The sequence below is a fragment of the Perognathus longimembris genome, chromosome 1, assembly GCF_023159225.1.
Source record: "Perognathus longimembris pacificus isolate PPM17 chromosome 1, ASM2315922v1, whole genome shotgun sequence".
Classification (NCBI taxonomy): Eukaryota; Metazoa; Chordata; class Mammalia; order Rodentia; family Heteromyidae; genus Perognathus; species Perognathus longimembris.
The window spans coordinates 162,344,257-162,358,067 of record NC_063161.1 but is presented as its reverse complement, the minus strand read 5'-3'; the positions used below and the strand labels follow the sequence as shown (position 1 = coordinate 162,358,067).

The following is a 13,811-nucleotide window of genomic DNA, read 5'->3' as shown; positions in this document are numbered from 1 at the left end:
CGGCAGGCTGGGTTTGAGCTTGGGCCTTTCGGCCTGGCCAGCAGGCGCCCGGCTTCCAGGGCCACTGTGGGCTTCACTCAGCGGGCCGCGCGGTCTAAGAGCACGAAGAGCACCCCCAGCAGCACGAGCGGCGTGAAGAGGAGCAGCAGCCCCAACAACTCCAGTGCCAGCAGGCCCAGCAGTGCCAGGCGGCGGGCACAGGGCCCACGCTCCCGCAGCGCCCACAGCCAGGTGCCCAGGCGGGGCGGGCAGGGCAGAAGGGGCAGGCATCCGCGGCCACCCACAGGCCCGGCCAGGAAGCGCAGGCGGTAGCGCTGCTCTAGGGCGGCCCAGGGCCCCGGGCCCCGGGGAGGGGGGGGGGGAGGCGGGAGGGGGTGGTGGAGGCTGAGGCCCATCAGCCTGAAGCAGCTCCTCCTGCAGGCGGCAGATCTCCCACTCCAGCATGGGTGTCTTCTGTCGGCACAGAGGGCAGCACACGCGGCCCAGGTGAGCCCCGGGAGCCGCGCCCAGCAGCCGGTGCAGGCAGCCCGTGCATAAGCCATGGCCGCAGTGGAGCCGTGCCCGCTGGCGCTCCCTGGGCCCGTAGGACTCGGTGCAGATGGGGCACTCCCCCGCCCCAGGGTCCTCCTCTTCATCCGGCTCCTCCGAGGCCGTCGGGGACCCAGCGCCACCCTCATCTTTGTCCCCCAGCAGAGGCTCGCTGTCTGGAGTCCCGGAGCCCCGGGGAGCCCCAAGGTCATCCCCTGCACTTGCCGTAAGGCGGCACAGTGGGTCCAGGCACGTGGGGCTCGGAGAGGCCCACGGAGGGCTGCCAGGTGCAGAGCCAGGGCACACGGTGAGACCCCCAGTGCCGAAATCGGGGGGCTCGGGGGGGTGGCTGGGAGTGTGAGGGTGAGGGTGGCCCCCGGGGGCCGGGCCGCGTGCAGGCTCCACCCACCGCTCGCTGGAGCACTGACCTCCAGCTGCTCCTCCGGACGCCCTGGCCCCACTGGAAGCAAACTTCATCTGGGCCCTGGCAGGTGGCTTGCCAGCGCTTGCCCAGAGCCTCTGTCTCCTGGTTTGCGCCGTGGCGTCCCCAGCAGGATCTAGGGGGAGTCTGACTGTGGTCACGTAAAATCCTGGTGTGGACAACTGACCAGAGGGCCGCTCCTCAACCCTGCCGATCAACAAATGACCTGCCAGACTCCTCCAACAGGGTTTCCGCTGGTAGATGAGGCAGAGGCCCTGCCCAGGGGTGGGGCCAGGGACACCACGCCCCCTCCACAGGAACAGGACGGCCGGCCCCAGCCCCTGGCCAGGACCTTCCCGCGGGCGAGCGCCCCTCTCTGGCTGCACTCTGCCTGGGGCTCCGCTGAGCTGTTTTCAAGATTAAGCTAGTTCCAGTGGGCCAAGGTGTTAGGGTTGGACAAGTGCAGCAGAGCTCAGGCAAAGGCAGCTGGAAATGGTACAGCAGAGGTGCCCACCTGTGTGTACCAGGTGTGGGAGTCATCCCCCCCCTCCTTCCCCTGCCCAGCACTAAGAAGAGCTCATCAGGAAAAGCAAAGAGTCGTGCCTAGAGACCATGTTTACTGAGGCGTCTGGGATCAGGGGAAGGGCTTGGCTCCGCCTCTTCCTGGTGTTCAGGAAGCTGGACTTCTAGCGGCCTCCCACCAGGCTGAGCCCTGAGGGTGCTGAGGTGAAGGAACATCCCGGTCCCTGCCTGCTGAAGTAGTAGCTGGAGAATCCCCGGGGCAGAGGGAGGCGGTGCGGCCTGCACAGAACCCAACGTCCAGACCCCCGTGACCAGGATGGAAGGTCGGGACACACACACACACACGCACGCACGCACACACACAGTGGGGCAGGGCAAGGTGGACTAAAGGGCAAACCGAGGTGTAGGCCACAGTGGGGTCAGGGCTGTGGGACCCCAAGTCCCCTCGGACTCCAGCTATTGCAGGGAGTGTCCTCTGGTGGGGCCTACAGCCACACCCTGGGTCTGATGACGGATCTGGAATCAGACAGGGCCCGAGGGGGATGACGGCCACCTGCCAGAGGCTTCCTTTAGAACCCTGACGCGGTCCCCAGGGAAGCCTTAGGGCTGGCAGGGGTCCTCAGGCCCAGGTCTCCGTCTGGAAGTGCAGCGTCCGCTGGAGCCTGGCAAGGTAGGTGGCTGCGTCAGATTCAGAGAGCCCACCATGCTCCTGGAAGATGGATGTCAGGGCTTCCGTGATGTCCACTGGGATGCGCTTAGCGTTGCTAGAGGGGCAGGTTGCAGAGAGCTCAGCCGTGCCTGGACACCAGTGTGCTGGGCCCGGCCCGTGCCACACTAGACCTGGCTCACCCTGTGAGGTAGAAGTAGGCTCCGTGGCGGTCCAGCAGCTCCCAGATGAGTGGGCCCAGCTCCCGGAGCCGGTGCTGCACGTAAACCTTCCGGTCCTGTGGGGGGCAGCGGCTGAGTTAGGGCTTTCCCCTCGCGGTCCTGCCCGGGGCCCCGAGCACACGCACGCACCTGTTCCCTGGAGAAGGCAGTGACCACCGTCAGGCAGCCCCTCTCCTCCAGCTCCCGCCACTCGGCCTCCCAGTAGAAGTCTTGGTCTCGATGGCGGCAGCCGAAGAACAAGAAGTTTCCTGGGGATGCAGTGTGGCCTCCGGTCTGGATGCCGCCCTCTGGGGCTTGGCCAGGGCAGCCCCAGCAGCACCCCTGCCCCAGGACCCCTGTCCTCACCAGTCCAGCCTCGGGCCACCCGCTCCTGGATGGCCGCTCGGAACGCGGCCACGCCCGTGCCGGGCCCCACCATGATCACAGGTGTCTCTGGCTCCTCTGGGAAGGCCAGGCCCCCAGGCCGCACCCACAGGGGCACCCGGACAGGTCCTGCAGCAGGGGCAGATGTCGTGAAGGGGCCCGAGGAGGCTCCGGCAGGGGTGTGGGGAAGGGTGGGAACCTTGGGATGAAACCCCATTCTGTGTGGGTGGTTCCAGGACGGCCCTCTCGGAAGCAGGAGTCACCTTGCGCGGGGTCCAGGGACGCCAGCCAGGAGGAGCAGAGGCCCCGGCGGGGCTCTTTGAGGCGAGTCTGGTACTGTACCACGGCCACGAGAATCTGCAACCTCATGGGATGAACCTGGGGGAAGGTGAGTGCCCTGCCTTTCGCGGCCACTGCTGCCCGCCCCCCCCCCACCCGCGGCAGATAGCCTTCGATGGCCAGACTGCTCCTGCTCAGAGGGAGGGCCCTGCCTGTACACACCCACTTTCCCACGGTCTATCCTCATCCGCCCCCAGCGCCCTCACCAGCAGGGAGGAGGCAATGGAGAAGGCCCGTGGCCGGATCTGTGGGATGAGGTCCAACAGGTACTCCAGGGGGATGGCGCCCGCAGTGTGAGGGAAGTCACAGAGCACCTGGGCAGAAGGGGCGAGTGTGTGTGAATGCAGCACGCCGTGGCTCAGGGCCTTGCATGACCTGCCTGTCACGTGGCACGCCGTGGCTCAGGGTGCCGTGTGTGCGTACCTGCTACGTGGCACGCCGTGGCTCAGGGTGCCGTGTGTGCGTACCTGCCACGTGGCACGCCGTGGCTCAGGGTGCCGTGTGTGCGTACCTGCCACGTGGCACACCGTGGGTCAGGGTCCTGCGCCTGCCTGCCTGCTTTGTAGCTCACCTCCAGGATGGTCCTGCGGGGCCTGCTGCAATACTCGCAGAGCTCCTCCTGGCCTTGGGCAGAACTGAACTCCAGAAGTTTCTCCCGCTCCAGCCCATGTGGGGAGAGGCAGGCCAGGAGCTCAAAGAAGGACCGGCGAGGCACACTGGCAATGTCCAGGTAGTGGGAGACAAGGTGCTGCACTGAACAGGGCCGGGGCAGTCCTGGTGGGCAGGGGGTGCCTGCAGGGGCAAGCGGAGGGTCCGGTAGGCAGAGACGTCGGGGGGATGTGGGGGTAGACCCAGCACCACCCTGAGGGCCGGCCTGGCCCCCGCTCACCTGGCTCCCGAGGCTGCAGCACAAAGCTCTGGCTGGGGTCCAGGCCCAGCACCTGGCAGAACTGCTGAACGTGAGCAGCCGAGTTTGAGGGCTGGATCAGCACCACATCACCAGCAGAAAAGCTGTGGAAAGCCCAGGATTGTGGGCTGGGGTGGGACTGGGGGGAGGGGGGTACAGTCCGGGACTGGCGAGCCGACGACAGAGGAAGAAGGTTGATGTCCGCGGGGGGGGGGGGTAGTAATCCTCAAACCCAGAGGCCCCTCACCGCCCCCAGCTTTGGTGGATTCTGCTCAACCCCAGGTGCACTGCCTATCCCCTGCTCTCACTCCACCCCACCCACCCGCGGGACAGAAGCTGTGCTATGCTCCCTCACCTGATGCGGGAGCCTGTGATATCAAACTCGATCAGCCGAACATCCTGGAAGTGTGAGGGGCCAGTGACCCTCTGGTTAGCAACCATGGGTGCCAGGAAGGGCTGCGACTCTGACGGGGGGTCCTGAGGGTCTGGGCTGGTGACGAGCAGCTCCTGGGAGCTTCTGCTGGGGGACTCTCGGAGGAACTGGAAAATGAACTTGGAAGGCAAGCTGTGGAGAGGCGCGGAGGTCAGGTGTGGGCCTCCTCCTGTCCTTGAGAGGGGATCGGGGAGCAGCCCCTACGTTTGGCACTGACCCCAGCCTCGCACTCACGGTACTCCAGGGGGGATCATGGCCAGGTGGCGGGGCACCGGATACAGCCCCAACACCTTTTCCCACAGGTCTCCCAGCCAGGGGTCGATGGCCGCATCAGGTCTGGGGAGAGCACAGGCCCTGGATGAGTATGGAACTGCTCCTCTGCTAGTAACAGCTAAGGAGAGGGTGCCAGGGAGGGGCACCGGTGCCTGTACGCACCCCAGCTCGTGCTGGTCATCACCCAGGCACACAGGCAGGAGGGGGCTGCCCCCTAGCTGCAGCAGTCGGCGGTGCAGCTTCTTGGCCACAAAGTTGAACCTGTAGGGACAGAGGCAGAGCCCAGGTGAGGCAGGCGGGGCAGCCTCGTCTCCCCAGGGGTCCTCCACCACACTCTGGGGGACACAGCGGGGGACAAGCACCAAGTTCCCAGACGGCAGGGAGGGAGGCTGCGCGGAAACCCACACGTGTCCCCGTTCCTCTACCAATGCCCATCCCCTAGCAGGGGCTGGAGCTGACTGCCCTTCAGGACTTGGGTGAGGTGGTGTCCTGGGCGATTCCCTTCTCCCTGGTCTTGAAACAGCGCCCCCTGCAGAGACTGCTGGCAGCCAGGACCCCTCCCACCCCCCAGAATTGTGTGCACACAGCCCGGTGGACTGAAGTCATGCGACCATCTATTTCCCGCCTTCTGCTATCTCTATCTAAAGCGCTCAAGATGGCGGACATAGTTTGAGGGGCACTGGAAAGGGGCCCAGTGCTGAGTGGCCATGGGCCCCCTTGGACAGGTGACGTCTTTGGACACAAGTCCCTCATTATCTCCCCAGGAATGATGCAGAGGTGCACTACTTTCTTAGGGACCTGCCTTTTTATCATGAAAACCCTGAGCAGCAGCGTGTCCCTGCCAGGAATGGCGTCTAGGATAGGTAGGAGAGAACATCTCTCCTTTCAAGTTGTAAACATCTCACAGTTGTACCTGGGCAGGGGATAGCCTCAGGCCGATCTGACATTTGTCTTGTGTTGGGATCAGGTGCAGCTGGCTGGAGCCTTGCCCTGCTCTGGGTTCTCTTGTGGCATTCTGCCACCTTGCCCCCTCCCCAATCTTGTCTTCCTCTATTGTGATATTGTGAGGACCAGAAGGTTCACGGGAGACTGGTTTTTGTTGTTGTTTTTTAATGTGCCAATACTGGAGCATAAACTCAGGTTCTTGTACTCTCAGTTGGCTTTTTTATTCAAGGCTGGTGCTCTACCACTTGAGTCACAGCTCCACTTCCAGAGTTTTGGTGGTTAACTGGAGGTAAGTCTTAGGGACTTTCCTGCCAGGCTGGCTTTGGACTGAAATCCTCAGATATCAGCCTTCTGGGTAGCTAGGATTGTGGGTATGACCCACCAGCACCTGGCCCATGGAGCCCACAAATTGACCCTGAGAACTGTCTCTGTCTGGCCAAGTATTGGGCCAGCATGCCCACCTGCCCCCTACTTACTTGGCATATGAAGAGTCCCCGAGGCCAAGAACAGCAAAGTCCATCTGACAGAGGGAGGTTGATGGCAGGTTCTTCCGGAATATGAACCTCCAGAAGTTCTGCGGCCACAGTAAACTAAATCAGGTCTCCCAGCTCAGGCTGGCACTATGATATCTGTGGCAGGAATGGAGGGAGGGTCTTGGGAGAGGGAGAGGGAGAGGACCAAGTGGGAAGCAGACAGGACAGAACTGTCTGACAAAAATAATGCCCCCTCCCCCCATACACCTGTGCTAGTATTGGGACTTGAACTCTTGCTTAGGTTTTTCACTCACGGCTGATGTCCTAGCACTGAGCCACACCTCTAGCCCACCAGTTTTACTAGTTACTTGGAGATAAAAGTCTGAGGTTTTTCTGCCTGACCTCAGATCTCAGCATCTCAGCTTTCTAAGCACCTAGGATTATAGAGGTGAGCCACTTGTGGAAGTACCTGTTCTCTCTCCCTTACTCAGCCCCACACTTTCCCATTGCTACCGCTCTGTTCTAACCTCTGTTTCCCTTCATCCACCTTCATGTGGTACCTCCCTGTCTGAGAACCCCACAGTGGCAAGATCCAGACCTCCACACAGCGCCCTCGCTCTACATTCTTCAGTCTTCTGCCAGCTCCGTCTCCTCTAGTATTTAATATGCTAGATCCTTCCCATCATATAAACCCCTTTGTTGTGACTGCCCAGACATTCTCAGAAGATCCTCTCCGCTCACTGGCTGATTCCCCGCGATCTGGCTTGTCACAGGCCACTGGAACTTCTCTCCCTCACCATCACTAGCAATCCCAGAGACACATCACAGGTCTCGTTTGGTTTCTGTGCAGCTTTGATGGCAGGACCTATTTTATAAAAACCTGTTTCCCTAGGGTAATCTTAGGGAAGGGGCACTCTCCTCACTGTCTGGCCATGGCCATGCTGGACAGAAGTCCTAGGGGAGGCTGGGACTTCCTCACATCTCTGTATTCTGCATCATCAACTCCTGTCTCAGGACCATCCTGGAGTTCAAGACCTGCTTGCATCTCCTTCTCCTGCATGTCTCTACAAGTTTGCTCTAAGGAGTTCGCTCCCTTTCTGTTTTGGCTCCAGAGTTCCAAGTCCACATTGTGGTGGTCTTCTAGGAGGTAAGGGTTATCTTCTAGACAACAACCCCCCCCCCCACACTTTTGTGTTGGTATTGGGGATGGAACTCAGAGCCTCTTGCTCTCCCTTAGTTGTTTTTTTGTTTTTTGTTTTTTTCTTCTTCTCAAGGCTCACTCTTTACCATTTGAGCCACACTTCCACTTCCAGCTTTTGCTGGTTAATTAGAAGTAAGAGCCTCTTGGACTTGTCAGCCCAGGCTGGCTTTGTTTTGTTTTGTTTTTTGCCAGTCCTGGGCCTTGGACTCAGGGCCTGAGCACTGTCCCTGGCTTCTTTTTGCTCAAGGCTAGCACTCTGCCACTTGAGCCACAGCACCACTTCTGGCCATTTTCTGTATATGTGGTGCTGGGGAATCCAACCCAGGGCCTCATGTATATGAGGCAGGCACTCTTGCCACTAGGCCATATCCCCAGCCCCGCCCAGGCTGGCTTTGAATCAAGCACCTCAGATTTCAGCATCCTGAGTAGCTGGGTTATAGGCGTGAGCTACTGGTTTGATTCCATTGATCCCACTGATCACACATCCTGTCGATTCCGCCTTCTTGGCCTCTCTAGAATGTGTCTGCTTTGCTCTGTATTCTGCTCCCATCCCAGATCAGACCCCCTGTACCTCATACCTGTATTTGTATCTCCTGGACTTACTGTTTTGCCTCCCTGCCCTCCAAACAGGTGGTGGTCTTGTTAGAATGTAGTGTGACTGTGCCTCTCCACACAGTTTCTAAGGCCTTCATCTCAAGCCCATCCGTCTCACTGTAGCTGCCCAGGCTCTTTGTAATAGCTTGGATGCCTGCTTTTTGTTCACTTCCTTCTAGCATTCTGAATTGCTTTCCACTCTTCATAAGCAAGGCTGTTCTTTTCTGCACAGGTTTCTCCTCTTCCCTGTCTAGACCCCACTCCTCTTCAGGTGTCAACCAATGCTCCTTCCTTCTAGAAGTTCGACTTGAGTTTCTGTTAGTGGGAACTGCGTGAGGGCACAAGTGTGGCTACTGAGCTGATGGCTGGTCACTAAACTGTGCCAGAAAAATAATATGTATTTTGAAGAATAAAGTTCCCTGACTGTCGCACAACCAAGGGAGTCAGTCACACAAAACTCAGACCAGATTCCTACATAAGTCTGGAAAGACACAAATAGCCAAAATGTAGAACAAGGCTATTTGGTGGCTGAGAAAAGTTTCTTAAAGAAGTTAACCGCAGCTCCCAGCTCAAAGATACCCTCTCAAAGCCACTTCTAACATGCAGAACATACTCAAAGGCAGCTATTTATTGTGCGTCTAGGACTCCCCAACGAAAGTGGGGTGCAGGTGCGGGAGCCACATCAAGAGCCTTACCTTCATGTTGTCAGGCGGGTCTCCTTGGCCTGTAGTCGCACACACAAATATCACCAGGGGCTCCCTAATGAGATTCGCCTCAACAAAAAGACAGGTGTAAGGCCTCCTGCTGGCGCGAGCTGCATCCTCCCAAACCGGGCCCACCCCCAGCTCTTCAACTCCACCCTCGTGCCAAGCCGCTCCTTTCCCCAGGTCAGCCAGGCACCCGGGGTCGCGGCCAGACCAGGGGGCCGGCGTGGGGGCGCGCATGCGCACACTGGTGGCAGAGGCAGCAAAAGCTCTAACTTCCCAAGCCCAAATCCAAGCGGCTGCCCGGTTCCCACTCTAGTTCATCCACATCTCTTTGCACGTGTGTCTCTCAGGTTAACCTATCTGAGCCAGTGTCCGCATCTGAGGAAAGAACATGGTGGTATTCTCACTCTCGTTATGTGGCACCCTAGTGACCTCGGAGGCTGTGTGTGTGTGCGTGTGCGTGAGTGCGCGTGTGTGTGCGGGTGCGCGTGCGTGCGCGTGTGTCTCCGAGCGCAGGCCCCCCCCCGGCCTTACCACCGCGTACGAGTCCAGCGCCTGCACGCGGCAGTCCACTCTGCGGCGCCGGGCCTCGCGGCCCAGCCTCTCCGCCACGTCCTGCGCCGTGCCGGTCTGGCTGCCGAAGAGCGCCAGGAGCTGCGGGCTCGACATGGCTGGGGCGCGCCGCCGCCGCCTTCCGCCTTCCGCCGCCGGCCGGAAGTGACGCCATCGGGCCGCGTCGGCGGGGAATGGCGTTCCGGCGCGGCGGGCGCCCGCAGGCTTCCGGTGCTGGGTGCCTGGCCCGGGCCGCGGGGTGGACGGCGCGCCGGGGCCGGGGCCGGGGCCGGGGCCGAGGCCGGGGCCGGGGCCGAGGCCGAGCGGGGCCGCTGGCCGCCCCGCGCTCTCCGCGGCCGCAGCCGGCGCCCGGCGGGCACCCGGGCAGCGGGGCGTCCGCCGCCGGGCCGAGGCCCGCGCGCCGCCGGCGCGATGCTCTTCTCGCTGCGGGAGCTGGTGCAGTGGCTGGGCTTCGCCACCTTCGAGATCTTCGTCCACCTGCTGGCGCTGCTGGTGTTCTCCGTGCTGCTGGCGCTGCGAGTGGACGGCCTGGCCCCGGGCCTCTCCTGGTGGAATGTGTTCGTGCCCTTTTTCGCCGCGGATGGCCTCAGCACCTACTTCACCACGATCGTGTCCGTGCGCCTCTTCCAGGACGGCGAGAAGCGGTTGGCCGTGCTGCGCCTCTTCTGGGTCCTCACAGTACTTAGCCTCAAGTTTGTCTTCGAGATGCTGTTGTGCCAGAAGCTGGTGGATCAGACTCAAGACCTCTGGTTTGGCCTGATCACGTCTCCGGTGTTTATTCTCCTGCAGCTGCTCATGATCCGTGCCTGCCGCGTCAACTAGCCTCTCTCCGGGGCCTGGGAAGGGCTGCCGCCTCGGGCCCCACCGGAGGAGAGGTCTTGATCTGAAGGCAGTACCTCACTGCCCAGCTGAGCGATCACTTTTCTCTCCCTGCCAGTCACTTCTGAGGAGCGGGAGCAGCCTCCATCCATGCGACTTATTTCCTGTTATTCATGCTTTTTGAGTAGTTAATCCTGAACTGAGATCCTGAGAGGGGTCCCAGGAAAAACAGCCCTGAACTCTTGACATTGGAACTCGCATATTGGCAACCTCCCCTAACGGGCTCTGAGCATTTTCTATAGGTCTTGGGGAAGCACTCCTTTGCGGAGGTCATAAACCTGGACTCAGGGATTTTTGTCTTGCCAGCAGCACTGATCTAATGGCTTACAGCCTATCCACGCAGGCCAGACTTTCTTAGATGGTTGAGGTCTGAATATCCGAAGTAGTTACCATCTTCTCCACTGTGCCATGGAAGAGAATGGCTCTGTCTTCATCCTGGCCCAGAGAGAGACGGAAGGAAGCTGAATAGGTTATAATAAGGACCCTACCTGGGTATCTGCCACCTGAGAAAATAGCTTTGGTATCAGGCATTGCTTGGCTTCCTATCTCAGTAGACTGCAGTTTCCCAAGCTTCTACCACCACTTTATAAGCAAATTTAGGCTTCTCTTAAGAGACTAGAGACAGAAATAGGTGCTTTGATGCACAAGGGCCTGGAGACCTACAAATGGGAGCTTGTGGACAGCCCAGGTTTGTTGGCCTGAGGTCTTTAGCTTGAGGCCAGTTAGGTGCCAAATGAGACCATTTGCTGAGATGAAAATAAAATAAGAATGTTTTCCTGAAATGACTGGTCATGTCTCTGCTTCTCAAAAGTTTGAATGAGGTGAATACTGACGTACTCTCTGCTTTGTGGAGGAACTGGGTTTAGAATTGAGGTGGTAGGTCAACCAGAAAATGTGCCTAGAGCATAAAGTGTATTGTTTCTTACTTTAGGATGTGGTAACTTGCTTTACCCTCTCACCCCCAGGTAGGGGACAAAGGTCTAGGCTACAGTTGAGACCTGGATACTTTTCATGACTTCTTTCCAGTGTGCCTGAGCTAGGGACCTCTGAGGCATAGGAATGGCAGACAATGGCCTGAGGCCTGTTTCTGTAATTTAGTGTTTTGTTTTTTTTTTAGGCTGAGGAGCCTTTTGCTTGTCTGTTGGCTCTCTGCTTTTGGCAGTCCTGGAAATTGATCCTAGGATCTCCCTTTCACTCTACCACTTGAATCCCACCCCCTCCTTTTTTTCAGGGTGGGGGGGGCAGTTGTGGGGCTTGAACTAAGGGTCTGGGTGCTGTCCCTGAGCTTTTGTGCTCAAGGCTAATGCTCTACCACTTTGGGCTCCACTTTTTTTTTCTGGTGTTGTTTGGAGATAAGAATCTCATGGACTTTCCTGCCTGGGCTGGCCTTTACCTGGGATCCTCAAATCTCAGCCTCCTGGGTAGCTAGTATTACAGGCATGAGCCCCTAGTCCTTGGCACCCTTTTTGTTTGTTTTGTGTTTTGCTTGTTAAGACAGGGTCTGATTATGAAGCCCAGGCTGGTCTTAAATTTTCAGTCGTCATGCCTCAACCTCCTAAGTGCTGGAGTTACGCAAGCACATCCAACATCTGAGGCCTGTATGGGTATGACCCATGAACTAAGGATGGTTGTGACTTTCTTTTTTGTTGTTGGTGGTACTGGGGTTTGAATTCAATGTCTCATGCTTTCCAAGAAGGTGTTTTACTGCTGAGCCACGGTTCCAGCCACTTTTTTGCCAGTCCTGGGGCTTGAACTCAGGGCCTGAGCACTGTCTCTGGCTTTTTTTTCCCCCTCAAGGCTAGCACTCTGCCACTTGAGCCACAGCGCCACTTCTGGCTTTTTCAATATATGTGGTGCTGAGGAATCGAACCCAGGGCTTCATGTATATGAGGCAAGCACTTTACCACTAGGCCCTATTCCCAGCCCTCCAGCCTCTTTTTTTGCACTGATTATTATTTTGTTTTTGTCTGGAACTAGGGTTTGAACTCAGAGCCTCTTGCTCACTGAGCTTGCTTGCCCAGCAGATATTCTACCAGTTGAGCTATGCCTCCAGCCCAGCTTTTTGCTGGTAATTTTGGAGATGAAGTCTTGAAGACTTTTCTGCCTGAGTTGGCTTTGAACTGTGGTACTCTGATCTCAGCCTCTTGAGTAGCTAGGATTACAATCATAGGGCACTGGCACTTATACTGGTTGTTATACTGGTTGTTTCTGAGATAGGGTCTCACTTCCTGCCTGGGCCACTTGAATATGGTTCTGTTATTTATATTTATTTCCCATCGTGGAGCTTTAACTCAGGGCTGGGTTCTGTCCTTGAGCTTTATTTATTTTTCCTGCAGGGTAGCACTCTGTCACTTGAGCCACATCTCACTTCTAACTTTTTGGTGGCTAATTGGAGATAAGAGTCTTATGGACTTCCCTGCCCAGTTTGGCTTCAAACTGTGATCCTAGATCTCAGCCTCCAGAGCATTTAGGATTATAGAGGCTTGAGCCACTGGTGCCTAGTTCAAATATCTGTTATAAACAACAACAACAAAAAGCAAAGGTTAGCTGGCACAGTGGCTCAAGCCTCTTATCTTAGCTACCCACAGTAGCTAGTGTAGGTGAAGATTGAGAAGATCAAGGTTCAAGGCCAGCCTAGGCAAACTGTTATTGCGACCCCATCTCAGTAAGCAAGACATGGTGGTACTTGCTTGTATCCTTGCTACAAAAGAAGTCTTAGCGGGGCTGGAAGTGTGGCTTAGCTGTAGAGTGCTTGCCTAGCATTCATGAAGCCCTAGGTTCAATTCCTCAGCACCACATAAACAGAAAAAGCCAGAAGTGGCGCTGTGGCTCAAGTGGTAGAGTGCTAGCCTTGAGCAAAAAGAAGTCAGAGACAGTGACAGGGCCCTGAGTTCAAGCTCCAGAACTGGCAAAAAAAAAAAAAAAAGTCCTAGGAAGATTGTAATCCGAGGCTGGCCCAAAGCAAAAAAAAAAAAAAAAAAAAGTTTTTCCTGAAAAATAATGGAAGCAAAGAGACTGGAGGTGTGACTGAGATGTTAGAGCACCTGCCTGCCAAGCCTGAGGCCTTGAGCTGAAAACACCAAAACAAAAACAAAAGGTGAATGGGCTGGGCACTGGGTGGCTTAAGCCTGTAATCCTAGCTCTTCAGGAGCCTGAGACCTGAAGAATTGGATTTTGTATCCAGCCTGGGCAGAACAGTCTGAGAGACTCCATATCTAATTAACCAGCAACAATGAGCTACAGCCACATAAGTACTTAAGGCCTTGAGTTTAAAACCTGGTACTGGCACATTTGCACACCCACCCACATACCCACATAAAGGTGAATGTGTGATACAAGCGTGGCATGCAGAGTGCAGGGTCCCTCCATCTCAGCAGCTCTTTCGGCTGGGTCTTTATTGTAGCTGTAGGAAGGACTGTCCTGATGTAGGTCATTAGCAGAACACTCCTTCAGCCCATTGGATGCCACTTCCACACTTCACTTACTACAACACAAAGTTTATCTCATCATTGCCAAATGCTCTGGGGAACAAAATTTTCCTGGTTGAGCTGGGTGTAGTGGCTTAAGCCTGTAGTCCTAGCTATTCAGACCGTTGACCTCTGTGGACTGAGGTTCAAAGCCAGCCCTGGCAGGAAAGTCCATGAGACTATCTCCAATTAACCACCACACACACCACCCAAAAAGAGCCAGAGGTGGAGGTGTGGCTCAAGTAGTAGAATGCTAGCCTGGAGTAAAAAAAAAAAAAAAATCTTAGGGACAGAGTCC

The 13,811-nt window shown here is 57.2% G+C and overlaps 3 protein-coding genes across 7 annotated transcripts; 1 reads left to right on the top strand and 2 right to left on the bottom strand.

The window, feature by feature from the left end:
• Positions 1 to 13: 13 nt before the first annotated feature.
• Positions 14 to 1,005, bottom strand: LOC125353472 (RING finger protein 223). Its single transcript, XM_048349182.1, is given in 2 exon segments — positions 14 to 344; positions 346 to 1,005. Coding segments are annotated over 2 exon segments (927 nt in total). The 3' UTR covers positions 14 to 77.
• A 543-nt stretch (positions 1,006 to 1,548) lies between these two features.
• Ndor1 (NADPH dependent diflavin oxidoreductase 1) lies at positions 1,549 to 9,535 on the bottom strand. Of its 5 annotated transcripts, XM_048346673.1 has the most exons (15): positions 9,527 to 9,535; positions 9,129 to 9,265; positions 8,583 to 8,660; positions 6,096 to 6,193; positions 4,837 to 4,935; positions 4,636 to 4,737; positions 4,324 to 4,533; positions 3,951 to 4,072; positions 3,633 to 3,853; positions 3,268 to 3,375; positions 2,986 to 3,100; positions 2,705 to 2,851; positions 2,489 to 2,607; positions 2,321 to 2,415; positions 1,549 to 2,235 (listed from the first exon to the last, which is right to left on the bottom strand). In XM_048346673.1, the coding sequence occupies exons 2-15, from the start codon at positions 9,261 to 9,263 to the stop codon at positions 2,091 to 2,093; spliced, it is 1,794 nt and encodes a 597-aa protein (XP_048202630.1). In that variant the 5' UTR covers positions 9,264 to 9,265; positions 9,527 to 9,535; the 3' UTR covers positions 1,549 to 2,090. The 5 variants fall into 5 exon arrangements, with proteins under 5 accessions (XP_048202630.1, XP_048202619.1, XP_048202636.1 ...); XM_048346662.1 differs by lacking the exon at positions 9,527 to 9,535 and having other exon boundaries at positions 8,583 to 8,611; positions 9,129 to 9,336; XM_048346679.1 differs by lacking the exon at positions 9,527 to 9,535 and having other exon boundaries at positions 6,096 to 6,248; positions 9,129 to 9,144.
• Positions 9,504 to 10,828, top strand: Tmem203 (transmembrane protein 203). The gene has a single exon (XM_048346794.1). The coding sequence runs from the start codon at positions 9,579 to 9,581 to the stop codon at positions 9,987 to 9,989; it is 411 nt and encodes a 136-aa protein (XP_048202751.1). The 5' UTR covers positions 9,504 to 9,578; the 3' UTR covers positions 9,990 to 10,828.
• Positions 10,829 to 13,811: the final 2,983 nt, after the last annotated feature.

Excerpts from the sequence above, each read along its gene's own strand:
- Ndor1 (XM_048346651.1), bottom strand. The coding sequence starts at position 8,831 with ATGCGCGCCCCCACGCCGGCCCCCTGGTCTGGCCGCGACCCCGGGTGC. Across the intron at positions 4,534-4,635 it reads ATGATCCCCCCTGGAGTACC|CTTGCCTTCCAAGTTCATTT; the intron begins GTGAGTGCGAGG and ends GCCTCTCCACAG. Across the intron at positions 2,608-2,704 it reads GGTGGCCCGAGGCTGGACTG|GAAACTTCTTGTTCTTCGGC; the intron begins GTGAGGACAGGG and ends CTGCATCCCCAG.
- Tmem203 (XM_048346794.1), top strand. The coding sequence starts at position 9,579 with ATGCTCTTCTCGCTGCGGGAGCTGGTGCAGTGGCTGGGCTTCGCCACC.